Genomic DNA, 18,104 nt, shown 5'->3' with positions numbered 1-18,104 from the left:
TACAAAAAAATTGTAAGCACCATTCAGAAAATATACGTGGTGTATTAAATAAATATAATCACAAATTTAGAAAAATGATTGGAATAATTTTCAAAAAATTATACAATGTAAAACATGTTCTGGTAGTTTAAGAAAAATTAATACCATTAAAAAATGTTCAACGTTTATTTTAATTTTCTATCATGTATTGGAAAGAATGCCCGAAACATGTATTTGTAGAAAATGTAAATTGTGTATTTAAAAAATGTGCAAAGTGTGTCAGAAAAATGTTCCACATGTATACTAAAAATGTACAATTTGTGTTGAAAAAAATTAGACATGTGTAGTAAAAAAAGAAAAAGAAGTAGGAAAAGGCCATAGAAAACCGGTGAAGAAACGAAGAAAAACAGAAAAATGATAAGAAAAATACAGAGTATAAAAAGAAAAATAACTCAAGCTAGAGTAACCACAGTACTGGGCCGGCCTACCGATAGGCGAGACCTAGTTATATCTCGCAATGGGAGAGAAAGAGCCCCGACAATTCGAAAGAGCCAACAACAAAAATTGTATGGGGCGATCGACATTTGTTGGCAGGTGATCCTACCGAGATCCATAGCCAACGAGTTATAGTTAGCTCTGCGAAGGGAGTACTAAGTTTCACATAACGTGCATTATTTGCAGGAAGGTGAAAATGGTAGGAAAATCAAAGGATTGCACTTTATTTTCTTTATTTTGGGTGGTATTTTCTTCTATAATTGTCCGGTTACACATGTCCTAAAATGTTGCATATATGGCCAGTTGTACTCTTCTTATTTGAATGCACATGGAATCCTTAAATAAAAGTTGACTCACGGAACCTCACCTAACTTTGTAAGACCAAAGTGTGGGTCAGCTTGTTGTAGGGCCCACATGTCAGTCACAACAAAGTTGGGTGAGTTAAATCCGTGAATCCCGGTCTCATATGTATTGTCATTGTTGTGACTATCTGTGCACGGTTCTAAAATGGTGTCGGTTGGCCCGAGTGATGAGTAGAGTGCCTAGAAGTTTGAGGTTTGAACAAGCCAAAAATCTTTGGTCAGGGATTGTTGACCACGATGCCCGTGATACTTTGGTTGTTGTGTATTTCCTTGTTGAGGTCCTCTCCACTTGCAAAAGTTAGCAAGTTATACGATTCATTGCACTCGAGAGCTCAAATAATCAAATTACAACCAAAGATCGGCAATGTTGTCACTGCACTATAATAGGCAAATGAAAATTTTGAGGCATATGCATGAAGTATAAGTTGCAAAACTCGGGTAAAATATACCAAACATGTGTTACTTAGGTGTCTTTTTGGGTATCTTACATTGCAGTTTTCAATAGAAAATAAAAAGAATAGCTACTTCTCCATCTGCAAAGATAGATATGATTTATGAGGGTACATTCGTAGATTTGAACACAAAGAAAACAAATCACAAAGCAAAAATGAATGATAGTTTTGTCAGAAAAAGAAGTTAGGAGAGTATAGTATGGAAGACTCTAGAACAAAATAGAAGTGTGTTTTAAGTTTCGTGCAAAATGTCCATAAGACTTAAGCCCAACCATCCAATCTTCTAGATAGTTCATGTGGTAGACTATTGTGCAGCAACGAGGAGATTTGACAACTAACAACACTCACATTTGTCACCTGTCTACCATCGGATCGGCTTCATCCAATGGTCGTTATTCCAAATTATTCATATAATATATAGTGGTATAGATATATAAATAAATGTATGAAAATTGTTAATCCACTTCGTTGGGGCGACATCAACAACATCATTGTCGTGTTGGAGGCGGGTTCACGGAAACTTGCCATGCAGACTATTGGTGATGCTCGTGGTTGGCATGCTGACCATAGGTTGGAAACTCGGACGTGGTAGGTTTGTCGACCATAGGTTAGAAAACCTACCGAACCAACGGTCTAACAAATAAAGGTTTTGATGCTTTGTGTAATCTGTTATGGTCAACGGACATTAGAAAGAAGCAGATAAAAACTTTGTGTTCAGACATGCAATATTTGGGCGAATCAGAGAAAACTGGGGTGGTGCAACCAAAATTTAGGCTAGCGATTTGTTGGTCTTGGCAATCTACTAGGATGTCTACATGATATCCTTACCTTTTCAAAATGCAGCTGAACCGAAAAACCATCGATCACAGCCTCGCTCATTCCGTTGTAATGTTTTTTCTTTAAACTATGGTGACAATGTCTACTTTTAAATAAGGCAAAAGTTTTCCCATTTTATTGATATAGGATAAGTAAAAGGCAACACGTAACATATCATAGCGCTAGAGCCGCTGTCTAACCAACATTACAAACAAATGCAAACCACACGAGTTCGACAGCCACTCCCGTGGTTAGGCAATGCTTGCAAAGCCAAGATATGCCTCATCCGTGGGCATACTAGTGACATCTACTAAGATAAGAAGCTCCCGATTTGGATCATTCTGGTGTGTCTGGAGCTGTTGGGGATGTTATGGGCCCCGCCTGTAAGGGTGTGTGTCGCCGGGCCAGTCGATTTTTTGGGTTTGAGAAGATATTGCATGTGGTTTATGTTTTTTTTTGTGTTTTTATCAATTTTAATATTTTTAACCTTTTCATGCCTTTTTTATGATTCTTTTCTCCACATTTTAATTCATGAATAATTATTAAAAGTTGTGAACATTTAAAAAGCTGAACATTTTTAGAACTCATTAATTTTTCGAAGTTCATGACCATTTTTAAAGTTTCCCACCTTTTTAAAATTCATGAACATTTTGAAATCCTCAAATAATTTAAATTCATGAACATTGTTTAAAAAAATCATGTGTTTTAGCTCACAAACTTTTTTTAAAATACATGAACTTCCGATTTAATGAACTTCAAACAAAAAACATGACAGTCAACTTTTTCTGTGCTAGTAGTGGATGGGCTAAATAAAAGCTAAGCGAGCGAGCGAGCGAAGAAGGGATCCAAGCTGACCGAGTGAGAACTTTACCGGTCGCCATGTGAGTATTATAGCAGCAATTTCACAGTTTCGGCGTGAAATAAGAGCTACCAAGGGGATTACACAACCACCACTGAGTGACACCAAGGCAAAAATGTGTAAGGACACCACAACCACGGACCTAACAACCACACTCTCCTTTTTTTTTGCGGGGAACAACCACACTCTCCTCTCCTAATAAATGTCGCCTTCAACAACACAACACGATAAAAAAATTATTAAAAAGCACCGCCAAACCATAATTAAAATCAAAGCTAACAGATATAAAACCAAAACGAAACTACCGATCATAATAACATGCTAGATAAAAAGAGAGTAAATCTCATTAGTGAAGAACTGTGCAAAGAAGCGTGCATGAGCCTCTAACAGAATAAGAAAGCCAACCTGCATAATAGAAGGGCGGAGCTGGGAGTCGTCCATGTCCAAACAACAACAATATCTCGAGCATGGGAAAACACACAAGCCACTCGTATCACGCCATCTAAAGTGAATTCACCACCACCGAGGCCTTGAACTAGCTAAGTCAACACCTCTATCACCTTTGTGTTGGGACTAAAAAAGTCCCTAAAAATCCTAGCAAACCAAACAGGGAGGGACTTTTTGCTAAAAGTCCTTAGAAGCACCTCCTTGAGAGTCTTTTTCAAAAAAGTTCTAGGAATTAGAAAAAGTCGTAGGACTAGAGAACCAAACACCACCTAAAGCAGACACCCAAATGATACAATTCCCCTTCCTGAGGCCACCGGCAAAACCATGACTCGCCAACGTACTACTATATCATGGTGCAATGTAAGAAACATGCATGCGACACTAAGATGTCTTTGTCGCTCTGTATGAAGAGCTGGAGTAGGGTTTTCATCATTAACCATGTAGAGGAGCATATGACTATAATAACACCTTTAGAAAGGAACACAACACAGCTACAAGCATCACTGCCAGCAAAATCGTCCAACACTGATTATGACTTTTACTTATCTCCCACACCCTCAACAATTTAACATCGATGATGCAAAAAGGAGTTAGGTTGGGGCATGGGATCGGTGGTTGATCTCCTATGTGCCCAAAATATTTTAAAGGGACAAAATTTTTGTGAGGTACACGAGTTGGAATCAGAGCTGCGAGCGATATCGATCCCTCATCTGGAAAAACGACAATTCACGAAGGTTTGTTATGATTGGCATGTTATGAGTGGCTCGAGGAGGAAGATGAATCATGTGCCTTTGGATGTCGATCTAATGGTCAGAAAAGAAAGTGATAGATTGAAACGTTTTTTCAGGCATCTAACCACTCTTTTTCCCCCTCTATTCCTTCGTTTTGATGGACTCTTAATGCGTAAGGCAAATTATTCTTTTCCATGGTTCCAGTAACTAAAACAAATCAACCAATAAAGTCACACATTCATATTCGTTGCATTTGAGTTGAAAATGCTTCAGATTCTGAAAACCACTTGCTTAAACTTGCAAAATATTCTTCGGTAAAACATAGAAGAAGGCAACAACCCCCTATCAATGAAATGATACGCTCCCTGAGCGTATTCCCGAAAAAGAAGAGGACAACAACATTATCATCAATGTGTCAATCTAATAATACAATATTTTTAGAGGGACATGAACAAAATTGTAAGGTGGGCATGGGTGGGAATAAGGGCTGCGACTGATGTCGACTCGTCACCTGAAAAAGTGATAATTAACTCAGGTTGGTTACAGGAACATGAAGGCATGATTGGTATGTTAAGATTCCCTCGCCAAAGATATCTGCAAGCTGCAGGCAGGAGCTGAGGTGAGATCCTATGGAGGGGAGCGGCGGCGGCAAGCACTTCATCCTCGTCCACGGCCTCTGCCACGGCGCGTGGTGCTGGTACAAGCTGGTGCCGATGCTCCGCGCCGCCGGGCACCGTGTTACGGCGCTCGACATGGCCGCGTCCGGCGCGCACCCGGCGCGCATGGACGAGGTGGCGTCCTTCGAGGACTACTCGCGGCCGCTGCTCGACGCCGTGGCCGCGGCACCGGCTGGCGAGAGGCTGGTCCTGGTCGGGCACAGCCTCGGCGGGCTCAACCTCGCGCTCGCCATGGAGGGATTCCCGCGCAAGGTCGCCGCGGCCGTGTTCCTCGCCGCGTGCATGGCGTGCGCCGGCAGGCACATGGGCGTCACCATCGAGGAGGTAGGCAGACCCTCCCAGAATCAAGCTTAAGGCCCTCGATGAGCTCACATGGCCATTTTTCCAGAGCTCAGATGTGAACAATCATGGCTAATTTTCTCGCGACTGTTGATAGTTCTGCAGAAGAACCCCAGCCGATTTTTTCATGGACAGCAAGAGCATGGTTCTGAACACAGACCAAGGCCCTCGGCCTGCAGTCGCGCTTGGCCCCAAATTGTTGGCAGCGAAATTGTACGATCGAAGCTCAGTCGAGGTAACATCAACATAACAAAGAAAATAATTGCTTTTGAGTTTTGATGTCAACCAACCAACAGCCTTACTAGTACTATCATACTCGCAACATGGACGCAGGACCTGACGCTGGCTATGTTGCTGGTGAGACCGGGCTGCCAGTTCGTGGACGACCCGACGATGAGGGACGAGGCTCTACTCACAGACGCCAACTACGGGTCGGTGAAGAAGGTGTACGTGGTGCTCAAGGACGATGCTTCCACCTCCGAGGAGATGCAGCGCTGGATGGTCGACCTGAGCCCCGGCACAGAAGCCGAGGAGCTCGCCGGAGCCGACCACATGGCCATGTGCTCAAAGCCCAGGGAACTCGGCGATGTTCTTCTCAGGATTGCCGACAAGTATGACTGAGAATGGTTGTGCACATCCAGCCGTACAACAAGCACGCCAGACCAAATTCCAAAAGTCTGTTAAAAAGGAAAAACAATTCCAAAATCTAGTACACCCTTCGATCCGAATAAATGGACGCGACATTGTATAGAGGCTGCGTCCATTAATTCAAATCGAAGGGAGTAAAGAAATTTGTACCGACTGATGACAAATGGCAGACCGAAGCAATTAGGCTAAGTACCTTTAAGGAGTTCACGGTTAAATTATTAGTGGTAGGTTAAATCGATTGCTGTTTGAAGACCTGATCATCCCGTTGCTATTTCCCCCGAATTTACCATATATAAATCATCATTAAACTATTTCTCATTAAATCATCATTAAAAATGAAAAACTCTGGAGTTATTGCATTGGATTATGTCCAAACGTCTAAAAATCTGGCAGATCCTTTCACTAAGGGTCTATCACGTAATGTGATAGATAATGCATCGAGGGAGATGGGTATGAGACTCACAATATGAGTTGTTCATAGTGGTAACCTATTTTTTGTGACCGGAGATCCTGTGAATTAGATGTGGAAGACAAGCTGTTGGTCAACTGGGAGGAGAGTATCCTTACTATTAAAAATACCACTCCATGAAAATGCAATACTCTCCTAATATGCATGGCAGGTTGATGTATATCTTAATGTGTTCTAAGTGGCTCTTTGAAGCAGAGATGTTGTCCTGCAGAATATCTTTTAAAGAACACACCTATATGAGTCTGATTGTCAAATGTCGCAATCTATGAGAGTAGGGTTCTCTCTAGTAAACTCATGAAAGGTCACGGAGTATGACGCATAAGCTCCACTCACGGGGAAGACCCACGGTAGCCACGTATCGGTCAAGGCTTTATGTGAAGTTAGATTCGCAGAAAACTTGCAGTTCAAGGCCCAGTCCACTGTTCAAGTTGCTTACTAGTGTAGCATAGAGTTCTAGGTGGAAGTTCAACTTAACAGTCTCCACTGCAGTACCGGTATATAAAACAGTGTTTTGGAACCATAGGCAAATTTTGTGTGCCTCTGGGATCTGGTGGGGGATTGCTGGAATTTTGTCCATTTTGGGCCTAAGGCTCCTTCCCCACTTGTATGAGCATGAGAACAAGAGGGACATCCACGTGCGCTCCTCCGCCGCCCGCCTCGCCACGCCACGCCTCGTCACAACGCGCCGCGGGTTGCGGGAATGAGCCGAGCCGATGTCTAAATTTTTGCCACGCACTACGGGTATACGAAAAGTCAATCGGGAGATGGAATTTTTTTTGCTGTAGTGGAGATTAAATGCGAACGCTGCACCCTTCGGCTGCTGTCTGTTCGTTTCATCTCCCTCGGTCCCTTCAGCTCCCGACGCTGCCCTCTCGCCTCCTTCTCTTGCGCCTATAAAAGGGAGGTCGCTCCTCTCAGCAAGAAGCACCAGAACTACTTCTTCCTCTCGCCATCGATTCTTGAGCACTGCGCTGCTGCTACGATCTTCTCCATCCCGGCTTGCGATGTGCACCGCAGGTCGGGACAGCAGGCCTCCAAAACCGCACTCTTTGAGTCCTGTATGAGAGAAGAGTGATAAGGTTTTTGGGGAGCGCTCAGCGTGACTACTGGCTTCTTCATCACGGACGATCCGGTCGCCGACGACTACTTCCCGGACGACGACTTCTTCCCCGACGTCCATGACCTCCTCGACGACATGGCAGGCGAGGACACCGACCCCAAGTCCAGCGCTTCTGCTGCTGATCTGCCGTACGTGTTCTTCTCCTTTCTGTTAGAAGTACTGTTACAGTTCTTGGCTCTAGTTTCTGTTCTACGTATGTTAGGCTCTATGTCGTATAAGCAACTTCATCTAGTGACTATTCTAGATGTGTTTACCTCAAGTTCATATATGCGGATGATGTTTACCTTCTCTCTGTCAGATTGCATGACTTGTTTTATATTTGCTATTTTAGTCATGTTTTATCTACTATTTCTGTTAATAAAATCATTCGGTAAATTGCTCATATTTCCAACAGCTCAGTCGAGGTAACATCAACATAACAAAGAAAATAACTGCTTTTGAGTTTTGATGTCAACCAACCAACAGCCTTTCTAGTACTATCATACTCGCAACATGGACGCAGGACCTGATGCTGGCCACGTTGCTGGTGAGGCCGGGCTGCCAGTTCGTGGACGATCCGTTGATGAGGGACGAGGCTCTGCTCACCGACGCCAACTACGGGTCGGTGAAGAAGGTGTACGTGGTGCTCAAGGACGATGCTTCATCCTCCGAGGAGATGCAGCGCTGGATGGTCGACCTGAGCCCTGGCACAGAAGCCGAGGAGCTGGCCGGAGCCGACCACATGGCCATGTGCTCAAAGCCCAGGGAACTCTGTGATGTTTTGCTCAGGATCGCCAGCAAGCATGACTGAGAATGATTGTGCATATCCAGCCATACAACAAGCATGCCAGACTGTTAGAAAAAAGAATTCCAAAATCTAGTACACCCTTCGATCCGAATTAATGGACACGGCATTGTATAGAGATTGCGTCCATTAATTTAATTTAGATCGGAGGGAGTAAAGAATCGACTGATCGACAAATGCCAGACTAAAGCATCAGGAATTCAGGATAAGAGTAACTCTAGCAGATCCCACGTCCCGCCAGCCCGCAAAACGTGTTTGCAGTTTGCGGAAAAACGTTTTTGCGGGTCGGCACGGACGGCCGCTGATGCAGACCCCCAAACGGACTCTAAAAAAAACATATTCACGGAATATACCTTTTTACAGGTCGGCTTTGCGGGATCTGCTCTTGCGCCCGCTGCTACCGCATCCCACCGGTCCGCAAAATATGAATACCACACCAATTACCAATACCAACACAATACAACAATCATCCACATTACAAATAATTATTCAAATCATCGAATATAAATACAAATAATTCAATACAAAACTTGTCCCAAATATAAATACAAATACAAATGAATGGCAAAATGAGTTTGCTACTGTTCAACCCTTTGCCAATGGTGCTCAATGAGAGCATCTCCAGCCGTTGCCCCCCAGGGGACGTCTAAAATCGCCGTCTGGGGGTGACCCGGCGCAAAAAGTGGGTCTGGGGCGAGTTGGCCCCCAGCCGCCGCCCCCAGGGCCGGCCCTAGGCGTGAATTTTTTTTAGACAAACTTGGGCTGAAACACGCCACTTTTCGGCAAACATGGGCTTTTATATTCGTAAATTTGGGCTAAAACACGCCATTACATACAAAAACTAGTCAAAAAAACTTGCTGAAGGCCGAGAAGTCGCTGTCGGCGCCGCCATCGTCGGTCTTCTCCTCCTTGACTCGGGCGCCCCTGCTGGACCCCTCCCCGGCTGGTGGTGGCGGCGGCGGCGCGTCGTCGTCGTCGTTGTCGTCGATGATGACGACGCGACCTTCGTCGCGGCCTCGGCGGCGCTGCGCGAAGCGCTCTAGGGCGGCGCGCTGGCGCTCCCTCGCCATCTTCAGGGAGTCTTGGCGTGCCTATTCAAGGGTCGCGTCGTCGTCGAGCTCGACCCCGCCGTGCTCCGCCTTCACCGGCTCCGTCTTCACCGGAGCCAACCCCGGCTCCATCTTCACCGGCGTGAGACCCGGCTCCGTCTTCGGCTTGACGAAGCGCGGGGGAGGAGCCGACGAAGAGGCGCGCCGGCCGCCCTCGCTGATGACGATGCCGGCGCTGCGTGTGCGCCGGCCGAGCAGCGTCTCCGCCGCGGGCTCGGCCTTGACGCCGAGCATCGATGGAGTGCCGGAGGAATGGGAGGAAGAACGGGACGAGGAAGAGGAGGAGAAGGAGCCGAACCTCCTCGGCGCCCATTGCCCGTCGCGTCAGCGGTGCGTCGGGGCGGCCGTCTTCGCCGGGTGATACGCCAACGATGGGTTGTTGCCCCCCTCGAGGTGCGCCAGCACGCCGTCGAGGGTGCAGCCGGGGACGCCCCACCAGAGGTGGCACCCCTCGCTGTTCTTGGTGCCGCCGACCATCGGTGCCCCGTTGGTGGATGCCAGCCGTTGCTGCTGGCGGCGCTCGAAGTACGCCGCCCACGCCGCGTTGTTGTCGGTGGCGTACTGGGGAAGGGAGCGCTCGGCGTCGGTGAGAGAGGCGCGCACGATCTCGACCTCGTCGGCGAAGTAGGATGGCTTGGTGACGGCGTCGGGCAATGGGGGAATGTGCACTCCCCCATTGCTAAGCCTCCAGCCCGTCGGCCCGGCACGCATGTCTGACGGAGCCGGGATGTTCGCCTGGAACAGGAGCCAGGACTCCTGTTCGCGGAGCGAACGGCGGCCGAAGCCGTTGGCCGCTGCCTCGTCTCCGAGGAAACGCTCGGCCATCAGGGAGAGGGAGTGGCTGGGGAGAAGAGATCGGCGGGAGAGGGATCGACGGGAGAGGGAGGGCTGGGGTGGCACTCCAACGCTGGCGAGCGAGACCATATATAGCCGAGGAAGGGGAGGCGTCGGCGCGCGTCGGCGCGCTGCCCGTGAGAGGAGTCAATGGAAAAGCTGACCAGCGGCAGCCTTGCCATTGATTCCCCACGGGAAACCGAGGCGTCGGGAAGACGAGGGGGGCGGTGTCGGTGACGCGGCTGCCCCACGACGCGGCTGCCACGCGGCGCTTTCACGCCAAAAACGATTCGCCCGGCGCCCCCGAGCGCCCCCAGCGCACCGGGTTTGGGTTGGGTCCGCCGGCGCCAATTTCGGCCCGAGCCGGCGAAAAATGGGCCCTTGGGGGCGCGACTGGGCCGAGTTTTTGGCGCCGGCGGCCGAAAAGTCGCCTGGGGGGCCTTGTTGGGGGTGCGACTGGAGATGCTCTGAGATCCTCCTGAAGCTGAAAGTGCGTGTTTGCATTTTCAATCTCCTTGTATGTTTGAATAAAAGTTCTAATGTGGTTAGGGTCTCTAGCAGGTTTGACACGGCTGCCTACATTGTCATAGAAGAATTCCAAGTTCATGCCTCTCTCATCTTCGAGAATCATGTTGTGAAGAATAACACAACATGTCATGATGTTCTTCAAGGTCCGCTTGTCTCAAAAACGAGCAGGACCACGAACAATGGCAAACCTAGATTGCAAAACCCGAAATGCTCTTTCATTGTCTTTTCGGGCTGCCTCTTGCACTCTTGCAAACTCACATTGTTTTTTAGTTTTTGGTTCTTTGATGCTCTTGACAAATGTGCACCAAGGAGGGTATATATCATCAGCAAGATAGTACCCTTTTGTGTATCCATGCCCATTGATTGTGTAGTTGCAAACAGGAGCATCATCACTAGCAAGTCTAGCAAACAAATGAGACCGTTGCAACATATTGATATCATTGAGAGTGCCCGACATACCAAAGAAGCAATGCCAAATCCATAAATCCGAGGATGCTATGGCCTCTAGCACAATTGTGGCATCACGAGACTTGCCATAATACATTTCTTGCCATGCCTTTGGGCAATTTTTCCATGTCCAATGCATACAATCAATGCTACCTAGCATGCCAGGCCACCCTCTCCTCTCATTAGATGCCATCAATTTCTTTGTGTCATCCTCGTTCGGTGCCCGAAGATATTCGGGACCAAAGACACGGACGATCACTTTGGCAAATCTACGCACCGACTCAGTTGTTGTATCTTCACCAATGCGAACATACTCATCGGCATAATCAGCCGGAACCCCGTACGCAATCACCCGCATAGCTGCCGAGATTTTTTGATATGCACTAAATCCCTTCAAGCCTGCATCATTTCTTCGTTGCATAAAATACCGACAATTGGCCTCACAAGCTTGAACAAGTCTACCAAAGAGGGATCGGCGCATTCGGTACCTTCTCCGGAAGAGGTGAGGTGGATACGTTGGATTATCCGCGAAGTAGTCTTGCATCAACATCTCGTTCCCGAGATGGCGATTCCGAGGGATGCAAAGACGCCCGACGATCGATCCTCGCCGCCTCTTGCGGTTCTCGTCTTCGTGCTCCTTGACGGCAAGAGCCATCACTAGTGTTTGTTGCCGGAAGTTTGAGAGCATCATCTCAACATCCGAGTCGTTCGAATCGTCTGAATCGGAGAGCAGAAACTTCTCGCACGGGGTCAATTCCATCTACATGAACGAGGAGCACACACCGCATCAACTAACCGGGCTCAAATTCCATCGACACGAAGCAAAATAACACTAACCGGCGGCGACGAGGGGCGTCTCGAGGGCGGTTGTTCCCCGGCGGCGACATCGACGAGGGGCGGCTCTTCTCGCCGGATCCACACGGGCGGTGCGGCCTAGCGGTGGTGAAGGGTGCAAAAGGCCCCACCGGCGCGATTCCGCGGGCTGATTTGGCCGGAACCGGTGGCGGCGGGCGGGCGGAAGCTGTGGCGGGCGGCGGCGGAAGGAGGAGGTGAAAGGAGCGCGGGCTGAAATGTCCCTCCCGCCAAATGCTTCACTGCGATACGGGGCACCGCAGGGGCGAGGGGGAAACCCGCGAATACGCTGGTTGGGGCCGAGTTTTTGCCGCGCCCCTCAAAAAAATTTGCGGGCCGGCTGCGTTTGCGGGATCTGTTCGGGCGTGATTTTCCGCGCCGACCTGCATTTTGGCGTTTATTTTGCGGGTCGGTGGCTTTTGCGGGGTCTGCTAGAGTTGCTCTAAGTACCTTCAAGGAGTTCACGGTTAAACTGTTTTTTTAGCATAACACGGTTAAACTGTTAGTGGTAGGTTAAATCGATTGTTGTTTGAAGACCCGATCGTCCCGTTGCTATTTTCCATGACTTTACCACATATAAATCATCATTAAATTATTTCTCATGCCTTTTGCATATAACATCATTTGAACTATATCTACACATCATATATTGATTCAAACCTCGTTTATTCACACTCAACGTGTGGCACGGGGGAACCCTTGCAGCCACGTCGCCGGGAGGCCTTCCCTACGCCAGCTCCTGCATCGCCGCCGCCGGAGGGCTTGGCAGCAAAGCCGTGCTGGCCTCGGGATGGCGGTGGCGGGGTGGACTTGTTCTTGCTTGGCGGTGCGTGCCCCTCCCCAACCCATCCCTTGAGATCTCATAGTGGCACGGCTCAGGGGCTACCTCCGGCGGATGTGCCCATCAGCGAGTGCGCAACATTCTCGACCGTCGTCCTCCTCGCGTACCATGCACGCCCTTGAATTCCTCCTCCCCGGTCCCATTTGGTCAGGGGTGAAGGGCTCGAGCGGTGGGCGCCTTCGAGCTGCAGCAGCGTGCCTAGCCGGGCTTGGGATGCTGGCCTCATCCAGATATGCAAAGTGTCTCATGAATCCTATGTAGCACTCTGTTTAGGCACCACTATAGACGCACGCTAGTGGAAAATTCAGACTCCCTGGGAACGCCTTAATCTTATTGGTTTCGACACTTTAGTTTGCAACCCTTGTTATTTACTTTCATTGCAATATTTACTTTTATGCTCGCTACACCGTTTTCATCATATTACTACTGCTTTGGATTACTCTCAACTTGCAGGCACCGCGTTTAAACCACTGAAGACGCAAAAGATTAATTCATGTGCTCCTTGTGGGATCGATACTCTTACTTCAAAAGGCTACAAGTAAGAGAAAGGCGTTTTGGAGGCCGATCTCCATGGTGGCCGTTATCTCAATCGAGGGTTGTCACTTTAGGATCGGTGCCTTCAGAGTTTTCAAGCGCTATACCCAGATATTTACGAGAAATACACCTGTGCCATTCTTTCCTGTTCTCGATTTGTACGTGGGCCTCCTTTGAGGCTGATGCTTGCGGACATGATGTGCTTTCTGGGCGCATTTGGAGAACGTTCCGCTTACATTTGTTTTTTTATTTTAGAATCTCCGCTTGCATTTGTTGTTCGCCGCACCACATGTCATCGCCTAACTACATTTTTTTAAATCTTCAGCGCCTAATAACACACCATACGCTGGTAAAAAATTAGCACACAATATGTTGTTTCTATTTTTTTAGTTCGATCTGTTTCTACTATTTTTATAGGGGAAAATGTGTTGTTTCTATTTCTCGTAGCACACCACACGTGTATATGTGCACAAGTCAAAAAGGGAAAAAATTGTGCATCTATAAATTTCATTCCCACATATATCTTTTGTAGAAAAAATATTTCACTAGTTATTCTTCAAATTTTGAAGAATTGCTCACATATATTACGAGGATAAAAGTATTGAGTATATATGAAGTTATTCTTCCAATTTTGAAGAATTGTCACATATATTGCTAAAATACACAGTGAACACATTGTACACAGTTAACAATTTCTTGATACATGCTATACATTTTTCTCAGTACACAGTTAACAATTATCAAAGTTCGGGAAAGCGCGCTTAATCGAGCGCTTATGCGCGCCTACGCGCAAGGCGCTGGCCTACCGCCTCGCATAGGCCATGTGCGCTCGTAAAGGCGCGACGCGCGCCTAGGCGGAGCGCTTTTCTCGCTGAGGCGAGCTTAAGCGCGCGGAACAGCGCGGAACGGGCGCTTAATGGCGCAGAACGACGAGAGGGGATCCATCGGGGAATCGGGATAAAGAGGCAGGGAGCCACGGGATGAAAGGCAGAGGGTCAAAATCGAGCCCGTGTTAGGGTTAGGGTCTCCTCTCCTCCATTCCTCGCGCCGCCGGACTCTCCTTGGGGCCGCGAGACTCTCCTCGCGCCGCCGGCAGCAGCACGCCCTCCGCCCTGGATCTGAAGCTTCTCCTCGCGCCTCTCCTGCTCGGGCCCTCCCCCACACCTCCGGTTGCTGGCCTTCGACCTCATCCCGCCGTGGATCTCGCGGCCTGGTCTTCTTCTCTTCAGGCAGGTGAGCCCCCAGATCCCCATCGATCCTACCTTCTCCTGCTAGCTTCTGCCTGTTGCTGCTTTGCTGGTGCTACTAGTTGCCGCTGAAGTGATGTTAGCTGCTGCTGGTGGTAGTTAGTGGTGCTGTTTACTAGTAGACAAAGTAGTAGTAAAAGTAGTACTTGGTGCTGTTGCTGTTTACTAGTAAAAGTAGTAGTACTTGGTGCTGTTGCCTGTTGCTGTTAATTTGCTGCTGCTAGCTGCTACTGCTGTTTGATGCTGCTAGCCTGCTACTACTTGTTTGCTGCTGATGCTAGCTGATGCTGATGCTGATGCTGGCTGCTGCTGCTACTTGTTTGTTGCTAATGCTAGCTGCTGCTGCTGTCTGTGGCTACTAGCTGCTAATTTGTGTTGTTGACTTGTTGTTATAGGATGTCAACATCAGAGAACACCACCGCCCAAACAGAGTCCGAAAGGCCGATAGCTCTGAAGAGGAAATCCAATGATGTTGGATGGAACTATGGGAAACTATGTGATGTCACAAACAAGGAGAGGGTGAAGTGTGACTTTTGTGGCCATATTAGCACCGGAGGAATTAACCGTTTCAAGCTACACATCACAGGCACCACCTCAAGCGTTCTTTCATGTTTAAGATCAACTCCGGAGGCTAAAGCAATATGCCAGAGAGCTCTTGATGCATATGAGGCAAAGAAGGTGGCGAAGAAAAAACATACGACAGAAGTGAGGGCTGATGTGCATGTTACAGCCCTAAATGAAGCAAGGGATGGTAGGGAATCTGTTTGTGTTGGAAGCACATCATCGGAGCCCAACAAATTAGGACCAATGGACAAGTTTGTGCGTCCTATTGATGGTAAATCAAGCAAAGAGGAAGCCTTGAAGCAGCTAAGTATGAATGAAGCACTATTCAAGGAGAGAAGAGGTCAATGTTCACCATATGTTGCTAGATGGGTGTATTCACATGGTAATTCTGGAGTCCTTCATTTCTTTGCTTGCTTGTGCTTGAAATGATTGCTTGATTGCATGGTTTTGTTCCTTTGCTTGTAGGCATACCATTTAATGCTCTTGACAATGATGAGTTTTGTCAAATGTGTGAGGCCATAGGCAAATTTGGTCCTGGATATGAGCCTCCTACTCAATATGAGCTTAGGGAGAAGTTGTTGAGTGATGAATATGCAAGGACCAAGAGTTTGTTAGATGAAAGTGAGAAGGAGAAGATAAAGCTTGGGTGCACCATCATGACAGATGCATGGACGGACATGAAGAGGAGGAGCATAATGAATTTGTGCATGCATTGCAGTGGGGGGACAAGTTTTCTCAAATCAAAGGAAACATCTGATGTGTCACATACAAGTGAAGTCATATTTCAGCTAGTGGACAGCGCAATTGAGGAGGTAGGGGCGGAGCATGTGATGCAAGTGGTGACGGACAATGCTTCCAATAACATGGGAGCCAAGAAAATGTTGCTTGAGAAGAGGCCGAAGATCTTTTGGAGCTCTTGTGCAACTCACACTATCAACTTAATGCTCCAAGGAATTGGCAGCCTCAAGAGATTCAAAACAATAATTGATCAAGCAAAGAACCTCACCATCTTCATCTATGCGCATCACAAGACTTTGGCATTGATGAGGGTTGCTACAAAAAGGAGAGATATCATAAGGCCGGGGGTGACTAGATTTGCTTCCGCTTTTCTCACATTGCAAAGTTTGTTGGAGAAGAAAGATGCTTTAAGGTATATGGTGGTTGAAAGAGCTTGGGAAGATATGAAAAATGTGAAAACAAAGAAAGGCAAGGATGCAACGGCAACGGTGATGGATGCAAACTTTTGGAAAGGTGTGCTCCTATGCATAAAGGTGTTTGAGCCATTGGTGAGAGTACTTCGTTTGGTTGATGGGGATATTAAGCCATCGATGGCTTGGTTGTATGGAGAGTTGGTGAATGCAAAGAGGGAGATGAAGGAGGCATTTAACAACTTGGAGAGGAACTACAAAGATACTATGGGCATTGTTGAAAAGAAGATGAATGGAAGGCTAGATTCTCCACTGCACATGGCCGCATATGTGTTGAACCCACACTATAGTTATGCAGATAGCTCCGTCTTTACCACTGCAAATGAAGGATTTCAGGAGTGTGCTGAACAATACTATGCAAATGATCATGATACTTGCATGCTGGTTGTCAATGACGAGTTTCTGAAATATGAAAACAAAGAAGGAACTTTTGGAAAGAAGCTTGCAAAAGCATGTGAAAATAAAAGCTACAGCCCCGGTATACTTGCTTGCTCCTGCCCACTAGTTGCTACTCTTTTCTTGCTGCTGCTATTGAAGTATTGATGCTTGTTTCTTGCTGCTGCTGCTACTATTGATGCTTGTTTCTTGCTGTTGCTGCTGCTATTGATGCTTGCTTCCTGCTGCTGCTGCTACCATGCTACTGCTGCTGCTACCTTGATGCTGCTGCTAGCCTGCTACCATGCTACTGCTGCTTTTTGCTGCTGCTACTACTAACTTGCTACTGCTATATGTTCTCCGATTTGGCGATTTCTAGTTGGTTGGTGGAAGCTTTATGGAGGAGAAACACCAAATTTGAAAGAAATGGCTATGAGAATCCTCTCTCTGACCTCTAGCTCTTCTGGTTGTGAAAGAAACTGGAGTGCATTTGAATCGGTATTATCTCTTCTCTCAATTTTGTCTCCTCATTTGTCTCTCGTTTTTGTTTTTAAATATGCTCATGCAAAATGATGTTTAATATGTAGATACATACCAAGAGAAGAAATAGGCTCACAACGGAGCGATGCAACAATTTGGTCTTCATAAGGTTCAACAATAGGATGTTGTCTAGGAAACAAAAGCTCCTAGAGAAGAAGAAATGGGATGTGCTCATTAGCACCGATGCTACCGAAGCTCAAGGATTTCTATTTGAAGGAGGGGATGATTATGCAAGCGTTGTTTATCTTGATGAGGAGGATGGAGATGTTCATCCGGGTACGGGGATATCATGGGATCTACTTGGTGAAGCAATGGGAGCACAAGAGCAACTCCAACTTCGGAGGAGTGCAAGAGTGAGAGACCTTGAGGAGGAGGAGTTTGAATCCGATCATGATGATGAGGAGATAGTGGATGAAGATGAGATTGAGTATGAGGATGATTGAGAGGCATTGAGCATTTGAGCTAGTGATCATTGGCTCATTGCATGATGGTTGGCAGCATCATGCCATTAAGTGATCAAGTTATCATGCATTTGCATTCATGCATTTGTCTTTTGTTTGTTATTTGTTATGTAAGAGACTATGATGGAGTGGTCACGGGTGAGACTATTGTGGATCGTGGCCGTGGTACTTTGGTTTGGTAGCACTAAGCAAGTTTAAGACTTTTATTTGTTATGTAATATGCTTGCTTGTGAAGTTGTGAACTTGTGATACGTTCTACCTATTACATTGCTTGTTTGCTACTTTGCTAGTTTGCTTTGATTGCTCATTCAAGTTGTGAACTTGTGATATGTTCTGCCTATTACATTACATTTTACATATATGAATGATGAATCTGATATATAATG

General features: G+C 47.1%; 2 protein-coding genes across 3 annotated transcripts; both read left to right on the top strand.

Moving 5' to 3' along the window:
* Window positions 1-4,716: 4,716 nt before the first annotated feature.
* LOC123072225 (probable esterase PIR7A) lies at window positions 4,717-8,488 on the top strand. Of its 2 annotated transcripts, none has more exons than XM_044495794.1 (3): window positions 4,717-5,142; window positions 5,255-5,392; window positions 7,897-8,488. In XM_044495794.1, the coding sequence occupies exons 1-3, from the start codon at window positions 4,771-4,773 to the stop codon at window positions 8,182-8,184; spliced, it is 798 nt and encodes a 265-aa protein (XP_044351729.1). In that variant the 5' UTR covers window positions 4,717-4,770; the 3' UTR covers window positions 8,185-8,488. The 2 variants fall into 2 exon arrangements, with proteins under 2 accessions (XP_044351729.1, XP_044351728.1); XM_044495793.1 differs by lacking the exon at window positions 7,897-8,488 and adding an exon at window positions 5,491-6,007.
* Window positions 8,489-14,070: 5,582 nt separating this feature from the next.
* On the top strand, window positions 14,071-17,952 carry LOC123072224 (uncharacterized). The gene is made up of 4 exons (XM_044495792.1): window positions 14,071-14,556; window positions 14,966-15,516; window positions 15,600-16,820; window positions 17,305-17,952. Exons 2-4 carry the CDS (start codon window positions 14,967-14,969, stop codon window positions 17,325-17,327), a joined length of 1,794 nt encoding a protein of 597 aa, XP_044351727.1. The 5' UTR covers window positions 14,071-14,556; window position 14,966; the 3' UTR covers window positions 17,328-17,952.
* The last annotated feature ends 152 nt before the right edge of the window (window positions 17,953-18,104 follow it).

The sequence above is a fragment of the Triticum aestivum genome, chromosome 3B (genome assembly GCF_018294505.1).
Source record: "Triticum aestivum cultivar Chinese Spring chromosome 3B, IWGSC CS RefSeq v2.1, whole genome shotgun sequence".
In the NCBI taxonomy this organism is placed as follows: Eukaryota; Viridiplantae; Streptophyta; class Magnoliopsida; order Poales; family Poaceae; genus Triticum; species Triticum aestivum.
The sequence above is the reverse complement of the archived record's forward strand: the minus strand, read 5'-3'. Positions and strand labels throughout refer to the sequence as shown.

Bases quoted from the DNA above. Each gene is read 5' to 3' on its own strand.
- LOC123072224 (XM_044495792.1), top strand. From the start codon at position 14,967: ATGTCAACATCAGAGAACACCACCGCCCAAACAGAGTCCGAAAGGCCG. The intron at 15,517-15,599 runs GTAATTCTGGAG...CTTTGCTTGTAG, and splicing joins TAGATGGGTGTATTCACATG to GCATACCATTTAATGCTCTT. The intron at 16,821-17,304 runs GTATACTTGCTT...TTTAATATGTAG, and splicing joins AAATAAAAGCTACAGCCCCG to ATACATACCAAGAGAAGAAA.
- LOC123072225 (XM_044495794.1), top strand. From the start codon at position 4,771: ATGGAGGGGAGCGGCGGCGGCAAGCACTTCATCCTCGTCCACGGCCTC. The intron at 5,143-5,254 runs GTAGGCAGACCC...GACTGTTGATAG, and splicing joins TGGGCGTCACCATCGAGGAG to TTCTGCAGAAGAACCCCAGC. The intron at 5,393-7,896 runs GTAACATCAACA...ACATGGACGCAG, and splicing joins ACGATCGAAGCTCAGTCGAG to GACCTGATGCTGGCCACGTT.